General features: G+C 40.3%; 1 protein-coding gene across 1 annotated transcript in view; it reads right to left on the reverse strand.

Annotated features, from left to right (window-relative positions):
- The window catches only part of ddx24 (DEAD (Asp-Glu-Ala-Asp) box helicase 24), a 52,468-nt gene that overhangs the window by 4,880 nt on the left and 35,292 nt on the right, over nt 1–12,296 (reverse strand). The window contains exons 6-7 of the mRNA XM_073039174.1: nt 11,961–12,036; nt 10,535–10,723 (exon numbers count right to left, since the gene is read on the reverse strand). Coding sequence (XP_072895275.1) covers nt 10,535–10,723; nt 11,961–12,036 — 265 coding nt within the window. The remainder of the gene's footprint in view (nt 1–10,534; nt 10,724–11,960; nt 12,037–12,296) is intronic.

Consider the following 12,296-nt stretch of genomic DNA (forward strand, 5'->3'; position numbering starts at 1 on the left):
CATTCATTTCAAAAAGTCTAGAATACAAGAGCATGGATGTGATGCTGAAGCTTTATAAGGCACCGTTGGGGTCTCACCTGGAGTACTGTGAACAGTTTTGGATTCTTCATCTAAGAGAAGCTGGTACTAGAGAGAAGTCAGAGGAGGTTCACAAGGATGATTCTGGGAATGAAAGGGTTATCACACGAGGAATGTTTGATGGCTCTGGATCTGTAATCGCTAGAAATGAGAAGGATGAGGGAAGATCTCATTGAAATCTTTTGAATGCTGAAAGGCCTAGACAGAGTAAATGTGGAAAGGATGTTTCCTGTGGTGGAGTCTCACAGCCTAAGGATAGAACAGCATCCATTTAAAACATGCAGAGAATTTTCTTTAGCCAGAGGGTGGTGAATTTTTGTGGAATTTGTTATCACAGGTAGGTCACTGGGTGTATTTAAGGCAAAGATTTGATAGGTTCTTGATTGGACATGTCATCAAACATTAAGGAGAGAAGGCCAGGGAGTGAGGCTGAGGAGGGGAATAAAAAGGATCAGCCATGATTGAATGGTGGAGCAGACACAATGGGCCAAATGGCCTAATTCTGCTCCTATGTCTTATGGTCTTATTACAAATTTAGACTCTGGAAGCCAGCAAACATTCTAGTAACTGTATTTACATTCTCTCTTATGTACCATGTGGTTTAGAGAACTGCTCCTCATACTCCAGGTGTGACCTAAACTTAACTTTTATTATGGGTTAGCATAACTTAACTTGGATCTACTCCCCCCTATAAATGACAGTATTCCATTCACTCCTGTGTGATTTCCTGAAGCAGATTTTGAAATAGTAATGATTTATGTGCATTTACTCCTTTGCCTCTGGCCCTCCACTGCTTCTTGCTAATGTAAAGTAGTACTATCTATGATTGTCCAAACAGTTAAATTATATTTATTACTTTTCCCCATCCATTTAATAAAATTATGATTTTTCACCAAAACCAATGCTTCCCTAATTATGGAAAACTGTTTTATTTATCAAGACTGTTGATAAATACTGGAGATGGGAAATTCTACTTTAATTTACCCATGATGACAGAAGAACTCACTTCAATGAAGAGTGGAGCACACAATAAGATTGTAACTTAAGAAAATCAAGGAATATTATTATTATTGTTATGAGCAGAGAGACAACATCTGCCGGAAGTAAATTCCTTGTATGTGCATAGGTACTTGGCGATTAAAGTCTGATTCTGATTCTGATATTGGAACTGTGCTGCAGGTTGCTGCATCTATGACTTTCTCTCCAGAATCAGTGTTTTAGGCAAATGGAGTTGGTATGTTCTCCCTGACCAGGTGGTTTCTCCAGGTGCTCTGGTTGGTAGGTTGATTGGTCATTGTAAATTGTCCCATGATTAGGCTAGTGGTAAATCAGGGGATTGCTCTCTCGGAGCAGCTCGAAGGGTTGGAAATGTGTATTCCATGCTGTATCTCAGTAAATCAATGTTGAGAATACAAAGCAGCAGATTATTAACATTTGGATTCTGAGCCAAAAGCTTCTGCCCATGCCTTTGCCAGTTCTCCACTTGGGTATTCTAATACCTGGCTACATTTGAACTGGTTTGAAAATCACACCAAGTCCTTTACACTGAGCTCTTTTCCTACTGCTCCTGATCTACATTTTGCTTTGCTTCTTGTCACTTATCTTTACCTCCAGAAACCACAGATTGCTCCACATTTCCCATTTAGATGTCTTACGTGCAATCAATTAAAAAAAAATTGTTATTTTCAAATTATGCCCTGAGCTGCCTGGTTCGAAGCCAAAGAGCTTCCTCACTGAACATTCGTCCACGTGTATAACTCTTCTTTAATATGGGGACACCATGAGAGCACAGCAGTTAGTGCAACTCTATTACAGCTCGGGACATTGGAGCTCAGCATTCATCTGTAAGAAAGTGTGTATGTTCTTCCCATGACTGCATGGGCTTTTGCTCCCACAGTTCAAAGGCATGGCAGTTGGCAGGTTAACTGGTTATTGTAAACTGTCCTGGGATTAGGCTAGCTGGGTTGTTGGGCACTGCGGCTGTTAGGCTGGAAGGATCTGTTACACACCATATCTCTACATCAGGGGTTCTCAACCTGGACACCTACCATTAACTCAGGGGTCAGTTGGCAATCCCCGCTCTAAATAACAAAAAATACTGCTTTGCCCAAGCAATCCGTCCTAACATTGAATTTATGCCACGGTGTTATATTTTACTAAGCACTATTGTAAAGTTAAGGTTATAAATAAATGACATTTTAACCAAAATTTGACATTCACCAGTATAAAATGAGTATAATAACTGAAGATTCACTGTTATGGTGAAGAAACCTCAACAATCTGTCCAATAAGTAAACCTGACTAGAGCTGTTTCATCTTCCTACATCACCACCTTGAACACTGTGGAGAGTATTTAATAAGCCATTAGAAGAATAGACCAGGATAATTAAAATTGTTTACAATATCTTTACCCTGCTCCATTAGTTTCTTTTGGAATTACTGCTTTTTCATGTGTGAAAAAGTAATGCTATTCAAGGACGTGGGTAGGAGTTACTGAACCTACCACCACAGCTGCTTTAGATACTACAGCCCCCATAATATCTGATTCAATGCTCCCACTTTAACCATCACCAAATTACAACTCTTCACATAGTCTCAATTTATACAAATTGCTTTCAAACAGCTTGTATTTTTAAAGGTGAGTCAAGTTATTTACACAGAGCTAACATATTAATGAAAAATTAGAAACTGTACTGGCATTGCTTCATCCTCTCAAGAAGAACTCCTGCTCTTGTTATTTGATTGTTTGGACATGCACAATACGGGGTGGGGACCAGAATCAGGTCTAAAATCAATGGCATATGTTGTGAAATTTTACAGTACAACAGTATAAAGAAACTAATTAAATAAGTTGTACAAAAGAGAGCAAAAATAGTGAGGCAGTGTAAATGTGTTTGTTGTGCATTCAGAAATCTGATTGTGGAGTGGACGGAGCCGTTCCTAAACGGAGTGGGGTGTGTGTCTTCAGGCTCCTGTACCTCCTTCCTCACGGTAGTAATGAGAAGAGGGTATGCCCTAGCTGTTGGAAGTCATTAATGACAGATGCTGCCTTGTTGAGGCACAGTTTATACGTGGGTACATGTTAGTAGCACCCTGAAAATAGTGACAAGGGTGAATGGGATAGTGAAAAGGGCATTTGTTATGTTTGCCTTCATAGGTTGAAGCGCTTAGTATGAGTCAGACTGTCAGGACGAAGTTGTACAAAGCAGTGGTTGGGTCACACATGGAATAATTCTGTCACCACCATACAAAATGGATGTGGTAGCGTGAGAAAGAATGCTAGAGATTCACCAGGTTTTTGTGATAAATCAAGGGCTTTACTGGTAAGGAATGACTGGATTTAGATCGTAGGAGAGACTCAGTGGCAAATTTAAAGAATTCTATAAAATAGAATAGGCAGCCACGAAACAAAGAAACACCATGAATGGAACCCATTCAAGGAAACATCAAATACCCAATGTACAAAAAAAAACAAATCGCACAAACGGCAAAAGGTGGGAGGGGAGAGAGACTTCAATTTCAAGACCTGAGGAGCAAGTTTTTCCATACACGGTGCAGATGTGGAATGAGCTGCCAGAGGAAATGGGTAGACGTAAACCCGTAACAGTTAAGAGGAATTTGGACGGAAAGGATTACAGGAATGCAAGCCTAATGAGATTAGTATACATAGGCACAATGGGCGAGTTGGGCTGAAGGTCCAGTTTCTGATTCTTTCATTAAATTTGCTGTCACTTTCCACCATGTCCTCTCCAAAGCCACAGCTTCTCACAATTGTTTTAAGAATCCCTTCTCTCAACTCTGACACTGGTAGATCTGTTGTGATCAATTATAACTTTACACACCAATACCACGTCAATGTCCTTCTTCCGGTACCACTGAAAGGGCTTTCAGTTATACAATTTTTTTCATATTATTTTCCTCCTCTTAACCTTTCCATGTTCGATCCATCACCTTTGTGCTTGAAAAGCATCTTGTAGGCATTCAACAAATTTCCTCTCTTGTGATCCGACACCAACCTGATTTTCCCAATTCCCTTGCATATTGAAGTCCCACATTACAATTGTGTCATTACCCCATATTACATGCCTTTTCCAGCTCCTTTTGCAATCTCAACCCCACATCTTGGCTACTAATTGAAGGCTTATATACAATTCCCATAATGGTTTTTTAACCCTTGCAATTTCTTAACTCCACCCACAGACTCTCTGACCCTATGTCACCTCTTTCTAAAGATGTAATCCCATCTCTTATTAACAGCCACACTGTCGCTTATGCCTTCCTGCCTGTCCTTTTGATACAAAGTATATCCTTTGATGTTAAGCTCCCAACTGTGGCCTTCTTTCAGCCACAACTTAGTGATGCCCACGTCATACTGACCAATCTCTAATTGCGCCACGAGTTTGTCCCCCTTAGTCCGAATACTACTTGCATTTAAATACAGCACCTTCATTCCTGCGTTCTTCACCCTTTTGAATTTTACCACTGTGGTACAATTTCTCTGCTCTGTCTGCATTTGTACCCAGTCACTGGTTTGTCCTTCCTTACATTCATGTTACACCCATCATCTACTTGTAAACCTACTGGCTCACCCTCAGCTCTGTCATACTGGTTCCCATCCCCCTGCCATATTAGTTTAAACTACTCCCAACATCTCTAATAAACCTGCCCACAAAAATAATTGCTCCCCCTCGGATTCAAATGCAACCCACTCCTTTTGTACAGGTCCTACCTGCCTGCCCCAGAAGAGATTCTAATTATCCAGAAATAATCAAAATTATCCAGTTTTTCTAGCTGAAGCAGAAAGATACTTGTACTCCTGTCTCTTCTCATTGCTACCATCGGGGAGGAGTACAGGAGCCTGAAGATTCACACTCAACAGCTTCTTCCCTTCCAGGATCAGATTTCTTAATGGACAATGAACACATGAACACTAGCTCTTTATTTTTTCCCTTTTGCACTACTTATTTAATTTCAAATATGTATTTCTTATTGTACTTTTTTAAAATTATTATGTATTGCAGTGCAATGAATTTCACAACATATGCCAATGATAATAAACCTGATTCTGCATTTGGTATTCAGTACAGTTGCCTCTGTGTTGGAGAAATTGAATGCAGATTGGGAGACCCCTTTGCAGAACACCTCTGTACAGTTCACAATCGTGACAGTGAACTTCCAGTTACCTTTCACTTTTAATTCTTGATGCCACTCTCATCGTTTCAACAAACCTATAGACAATCAGTGTATCATCTTCTAACAAAGCATGTTACATCCCTCAGCATTCAATGTTGAATTCAACAATTCCAAGTAAATAAATATATATACTAAAGCTATTATGAACTCCATGGAGCACGTGGGGATCTTCCGATATCCAGGCATTCTTTCTTTCTTTCTTTTTTCTTCTCTTTCTATAGGGATATGTTAGGGGGAAGGGGTTAACGGGAGGGGGGAAAGGGTTGATAATTTTTTTTCTTTCTGTAACCTATTTGAAAATTCAATAAAAAAAATGTATTTAAAAAAAACAATTCCAAGTAAATAATCTTTGCGGTGATTTGTTGAGGAGATGTCACTGACCACTCATTTTGCTGGTGGTGCGAGTGCTGAGGCAGCAGCAAGAAGAGAGCATGACCTGGGTAGTGGGTATCCCTGAGATCGATGCTGCTGTCCTGTGACATTGCTCCATACAGATGTGCTCAATGGTGAGGAGGGCTTTAACTGTGATGTACTGGGCCATATCCATTACGTTTTGTAGGAGTTTCCATACCAGGCTGCAATGCGGCCAGCCAGTATACTCTCCACCACACATCTATAGAAGTTTGTCAGAGGTTTAAATGTCATGTTGAATCTTCACAAATTCCTCAGGAAGTAAAGGCATTATGTGGCCCAGGACAGGACCTCTGAAATAATAATACCAAGGAATTTAAAGTTGTTGATCCTCTCCACCTTTGGTCCCTCAGTGAGGACTGGCTCATGGATCTCTGGTTTCCTCCTCTTGAAATCAATAATCAGCTCCTTGGTCTTGCTGACATTGAGGGAGAGGCTGGTGTTGTGACACCACTCAGCTAGATTTTCAATCTCCTTCCTATATGTTGATTCATCACCACCTTTGATTCAAGCTATGGCAATGGTGTTGTCAGCAAATTTGAATATAGCCTTGGAGCTGTGCTTAGCCACACAGTCATAAGTGTAAAGTGAGTAGAGCAGGGGGCTAATCACACAGCCTGGTGGTGCACCTGTACTGAGGGAGATTGTGAAGGAGACGTTGTCAAAGGCATTGAGCTCATTTGGAACTGAAGCCCTGTTGTCGCCAATGCCGCTTGATTTTCTTTTTTAAGAGCTGATAGCATTCAAGCCCTGCCACAGCTGACAAGCATCCTTCACTGATTCAAGTTTAGTCCAGAATTGCCGTGAGATGTTTTTCCAAAGATTGTACTTGGAGCTCTTGTAATTTTCTTGGTCACCTCTGATCTGGCCCTCAGCACACTGTGGATCTCATGGTTTATCCAGGTGGGGAAGACCAAATAATTTTACGGAGAGACGTTTGTCTACAACTGTTTTTATAAAGTCCGTGACAACCACGGTGTATTCATTCAGATCTACAGATAAGTGATTGAACACATCTCTGTCCAGCAACTCGAACCAATCTTGTAGCCGCTCCTCTGTCTCCCGCAACCACCACTTTGTTGCCCTAATCTCTGGAGCGTTACTCTTTAGCATCTGTCTGTATGTTGTTACAAGAAAGAGAGCCAAGTGTCCAGATTTTCTGAAATGTGGTCTGGGAGTGGAAAGGTAGGCACTTCTTATTTTAGTATAACAGTGGTCTAGTGTGATGGGACCTCTGGTGCTACAGGTTACAGGTTATATGCTGATGGTAACTGAGTAGGGATTTCTTCAAACAAGCCTGATTGAAATCTCCAACTATGTTATGAAATGCAACAGGGTGGATTGTTTCCTGTTTGGTGACAAAATCATGCAGCATCTCAAGTGCTTGATTATAATTGGCCGCAGATGGTATGCAAACTGCAGTCAGGATCATGGAGGAGAACTCAGACGGGAACTAGACTCAAAAACAGTTACTTTCCTCAAGCAGTAAGTCTGAACAACACCTCCACCCACAAACCCAATCACCACTACTTCAGCATTTCCTGTCAGTCACCTTATGGGTGGTTATTGTGTAATAACCCATATCTTATCAGGGAACTCAATGTAAAGGAACCCCCTGGAGGCAGTGATCAAATCGAACCATTCAGTCATTCAGTATGACTGAATTCATACTGCAATTTGAGAGGGAGAAGCTTAAGTCACATGTATCAGTATTGTCATGGAATTAAAGCAATTACAGAGGAATGAGAGGGGGCTTGCCCAGGTGGATTGGAGGACAACACTGACAGGGTGATGGCAGAGCAGAGGTGGCTGAAGTTTCTGGGAACAGTGCACAAAGCGCAGGATGGATTCGTCCCACAGTTGTTCTCAAATGGCAGGGTAGGCAACCGTGGTTGACAAGGGAAGTTAAGGACTGCTTAAAAGCCAATGTAAGGGCATTTAAGATAACAAAAATGCGTGGGAAGTTGGATGATTGGGAAGCTTCTAAAATCCAACAAAAGGCAACTAAAAAAGTTATAAGGAAAAGATGAAATATGAGGGCAAACTAGGCAATAATATAAAGCAGGATACCATATGTTTTTCAGTTATATAAAGAGTAAAAGGAAGGTGAGAGTTGATATTGGATCACTGGAAAATGATGCTATTGAGGAAGTAATGGGGGACAAAGAAATGGCAGATGAACTTAATGTGTACTTTGCATCTGTCTTCACTGTGGAAGACACTAGCAGTGTGCCAGAGGTCCATGAGTGTCAGAGAGCAGGAGTGAGGGCTATTGCTATTACAAAGGAAAAAGTGCTAGGTAAACTGAAAGGTCTTAAGGTCACCTGCACCTATTGGACTACATCTCAGAGTCTTGAGAGAGGTTGCTGAAGAGATAATGGATGCATTAGTCACAATCTTTCATGAATCACTAGATTCTGGGTATAGTCCGGAGGACTGGAATAATTGAAATTGCAAATGTCATTCCACTTTTTAAGAAGGGAGGAAGACAACAGAAAGGGAATTCTTGGCCATTTAGCCTAACGTTAGTGGTTGGGAAAGTGTTGGAGTCTATTATTAGGGATGAGGTTTTGGGGAACTTGGAGATTAATGATAAAATAAATCAAAGTCAGCATGACTTATGCCTAACAAATCTGCTATTTTGAGGAAGTAACAAGCAGGGTGGACAAAGGAGAGGCAGTGGATGTCATTTACTTGGATTTTCAGAAGGCATTTGATAAGGTGCCACACGTGAGGCTGCTTGACAAGATAAAATCATATGGCGTTACAGGAAAGATACTGGCATGGACAGAGGAATGGCTGACAAGAAGGAGGCAAAGAGTGGCAATGAAATGGGCCTTTGCTGGTTGGTTGAGGTGTTCCTCAGGGGTCAGTATTGGGATCACTACTCTTCATACTGTTTGTCAACGATTTGGATAATGGAATTGATGGCATTGTGGCAAAGTTTGCGGATGAAACAAAGATAGGTGGAGGGGTAGGTAGCACTGAGGAAGCGATGTGATTGCAGCAGGAATTAGACAAATTGGCAGAATGGGCAAAAAGTGGCAGATGGAATACAGTGTCGGGAAATGTATGATAAGGTATTTTGGTAAAAGGAACAATAGTGTTGACTATTATCTAAGTAGAAGGGGGTTTGAACATCAGAGGTGCAGAGGGACTTAGGAGTCCTCATGCAAGACTCCCAGAAGGTTAATTTACAGATTGAGTCTGTGGTAAAGAAGGCAAATGCAATGTTGGTATTCATTTCAATGGGAATAGAATACAAAAGCAAGGAGTCAGTCTGCACTTGGAGTACTGTCAACTAGATAGGGTGGATGTGGAGAGGATGTTTCGTATGGTGGGGATACCCAAAACTAGAGGGCACAACCTTAAAATTGAGGGGCAACCTTTCAAAACACAGGAAAGGATGAATTTTTTTTTAGCCAGAGAGTAGTGAATCTGTGGAATGCTCTGGCACAGACTGTGGTGGAGGCCAAGTCTGTGGGAATAGTTAAGGTGGAAGTTGATTGTTTCCTGATTGGTCAGGGCATCAAAGTATATGGTAATAAGGCAGGTGTATGGTGTTGAGTGGGATGCAGGATCAGCCATGATGGAATGGTGGGACAGACTCGATGGGCTGAATGGCCTAATTCTGCTCCCATGTCTTATGGTACAGGCAATCCTATCCTTGGCATAACTTTATGGACATGCAATCAATGTACAGAAGCTGTCTTATACTTTTATAGTTATTATGCCTTTTTTTATTCTGTTCTTTATCTTATTGTGATTTTCTGTGCTACATTGGATCGAGAGTAACTACTGTATTTTGTTCTGCTTTACACTTGTGTACTGGAAATAACATTAAAAATATTAAGTCACATTCTGGCATGAGTAAAGAATCTGAAGGTCAGAAAGTGAATGGTAACCTGTCTCTTTCATTAGCCTCAAAGAAATACCGCAAAGATCATCAATTAAAGGAAATCTTTGTAGAATTCAGACAATAGGCATGATATTCATAAAAATGCAGTAGTCCATTTGGTTACACTAATGTCAAGACCGCAATTTGCTCAATTCTAATCTCAACGCAGTAAGTTGTGAAATTGCTTTCAATAAATCAGCTAAATGGTGGAGTTGCAGAAAGAGCAATCATGGAAGCCAGTGTTATGGCAGAAGTTCAGAAAGGTAATGTACATGTGGCTTTTATATTAACATACAATATATAGTACTGAAAATAGTACTAGTCATTTAATTATGAAGTTCTGCTGTTAGCCAAGCAAGTTCTGCTTTATTTGGTTATATTCTTGTATGGTTGATGATACTAAACTTGAATTTGAGGATCTTTTACTGAGTTTTGAAGTTAATGCACAGTATTCCTCAGTACCCTGATATTTTTTGAGAAAATTTACAAGGATGTTGCCAGGACTTGAGGACCTGAGTTATATAGGTAAAGACTTTTATTCCATAGAAAGAAGAAAAATGCGGGGAGATTTGATAGATGTATACAAAAGTATGAGGGGTGTAGTAATTGCAAGCAGTCTTTTTCCACTGAGTTTGGGTGAGACTAGGACTAGAGGTCATGGGTTAAGGGTGAAATGTGAAACATTTAAGGGGAAAATGAGGTGGTGAGAATGTGGAACAAGCTGCTAGTTTAAGTGGTGGATGCAATTTTGATTTCAACATTTAAAAGAAATTTGGACAGGTACATGGATGGGAGTGGTATAGAGGTCTATGGTCCGGGTGAAGGTTGATAGGACATGGCCAATTAATATTTTGGCATGGACTAGATGGGCCAAAATGCCTGTTCCTGTGCTATAACATTTTACAACTCTTTGACGTGGTGCAAAGCTGGTAAGTGAAAATTTATGATATTTACCTGAATTGCAGACATACATTTAGCTTGCACTGGAAACAGTGGGACATCTTCATCTTTGCCCAAAGCTTTGCATATCTTCTTAAAGTGAACCACGTCCCCTGGCCCGACCAACATCAAAGCAAGGCCTGCTTTTGTGGCTCGAGCTGTCCTGCCACTCCTGTGAACGTAGATCTCGGTGGTGCGGGGCATCTGTAGGGAAATCACACAAATGTTAATGAAGCTTAACTGAATGTAGATAGCTTCAAGCTTATAGAAAAGGCAAATCGGAAAACTGGAGTGATAATATTAAAATGACTGATTAAAGATTCAAATTTAGAGACACAATATAAAGCCATTCAAATGTGTAAAAACACTGATATTTGTTTTGATAAAGCTAATTTGAGCCTTAGTCTTACAGAAAGTGCCACTAGGAATTAATAATGGAAAACAAGAGCATGACCTATGATTTAAAAGCATTTTGCATCAATCCAGATTATTGAAGATACAAATTAACAGCCCAGAAATAGCTGTAAACCAGGAAGTGGAAGAAAGCAAAGAACTGCCAAGAGAAAAAGACAAGAAATTTGGATTAGTTCATGGATGAGAGGGATATGGAGGGCTATGGTCCCAGGTGCAGGTCGATGGGACTAGACAGAATAATAGTTCAGCAAGGACTAGATGGGCCAAAAAGCCTATTTCTGTACTGTAGTGTTGAATAACTCTAACTTTGGAGAATAGGGAACTGGTATAGTGCAATGCCCTGATTGTTCTTGCAAGTAGGGAATTCAAACATACATTGTTTACCAAATATGGTCAATATCCGTAATTGATGAGACGACTCTGTATAAAATGGCATTTCTCTGTCCAGACTTCAGAACAATGTGTGTGACAGGGCCATGGTGTTTTCCTTATGCACAAGTAAAATAAGGTGTGGTGAGTCATAAGAGTGAATTTGTTCTGGGTCACTATTTTAGTTTACTTTTATTATCAGCGACAAGGGGTCATAAAAAGATGGATAAGGAGAGATTGTTTTCACTTCTGGGAGAATCTAGAAATGAGGGTAGGGTCACTGTTATAAATGAGAGTTGTTCTTTCAAATAAAAAAGATTGTGGTTTTTTTCTTCTACAAGTTCCCCAATACTTTTATGTAAACAAGTACATAAAGTGGTAAACAAACCTGTAATAGAACACTACAGCACAGTACAGGCCCTTCAGCCCTCCATGTTGTGCTGACCCATATAATTCTTAAAAAAAAGTACTAAACCCACACTACCCATAACCCTCCATTTTTCTTTCTATAATGTTTATTCCTTTTGCTCATTTGTATATGAAATGCTGAATGGAGTTTGCACAAGAACTGAGTCTATTCTCTGATGTGCTAGGGTTTTTCTTAGGGAGATTTTAAAAGGACAAATCACCAGGTTCAGATTTTACTATTGAAACGTACCTGATAATGAATAACATGTTGTACATTTGGAATGTCCAGACCTCGAGCTGCAACGTCAGTGGTCAATAAAACACAGCTGTAATACAATGAGACAAACATACATTGAGTGGTCAGTAATGAAAATAGTGAGCAGCTTGAAGTTCCTGGGTCAACATCCCACAGGATCTGCCCTGGGCCCAACACATCAATGCAATCGTGAGGAAGGCATTCCAGAGGCTCTACTCATTAGGAGTTTGAGGAGGTTTGGAATGTTAACAAAGACTTATGAATTTCTATACATGTACAGTAGAGAGCAATTTGACTGCTTGTTAAAGTGCATGGGATGGCAAGAAGCTG

Source organism: Hemitrygon akajei, chromosome 3, assembly GCF_048418815.1.
Source record: "Hemitrygon akajei chromosome 3, sHemAka1.3, whole genome shotgun sequence".
Lineage (NCBI taxonomy): Eukaryota > Metazoa > Chordata > Chondrichthyes > Myliobatiformes > Dasyatidae > Hemitrygon > Hemitrygon akajei.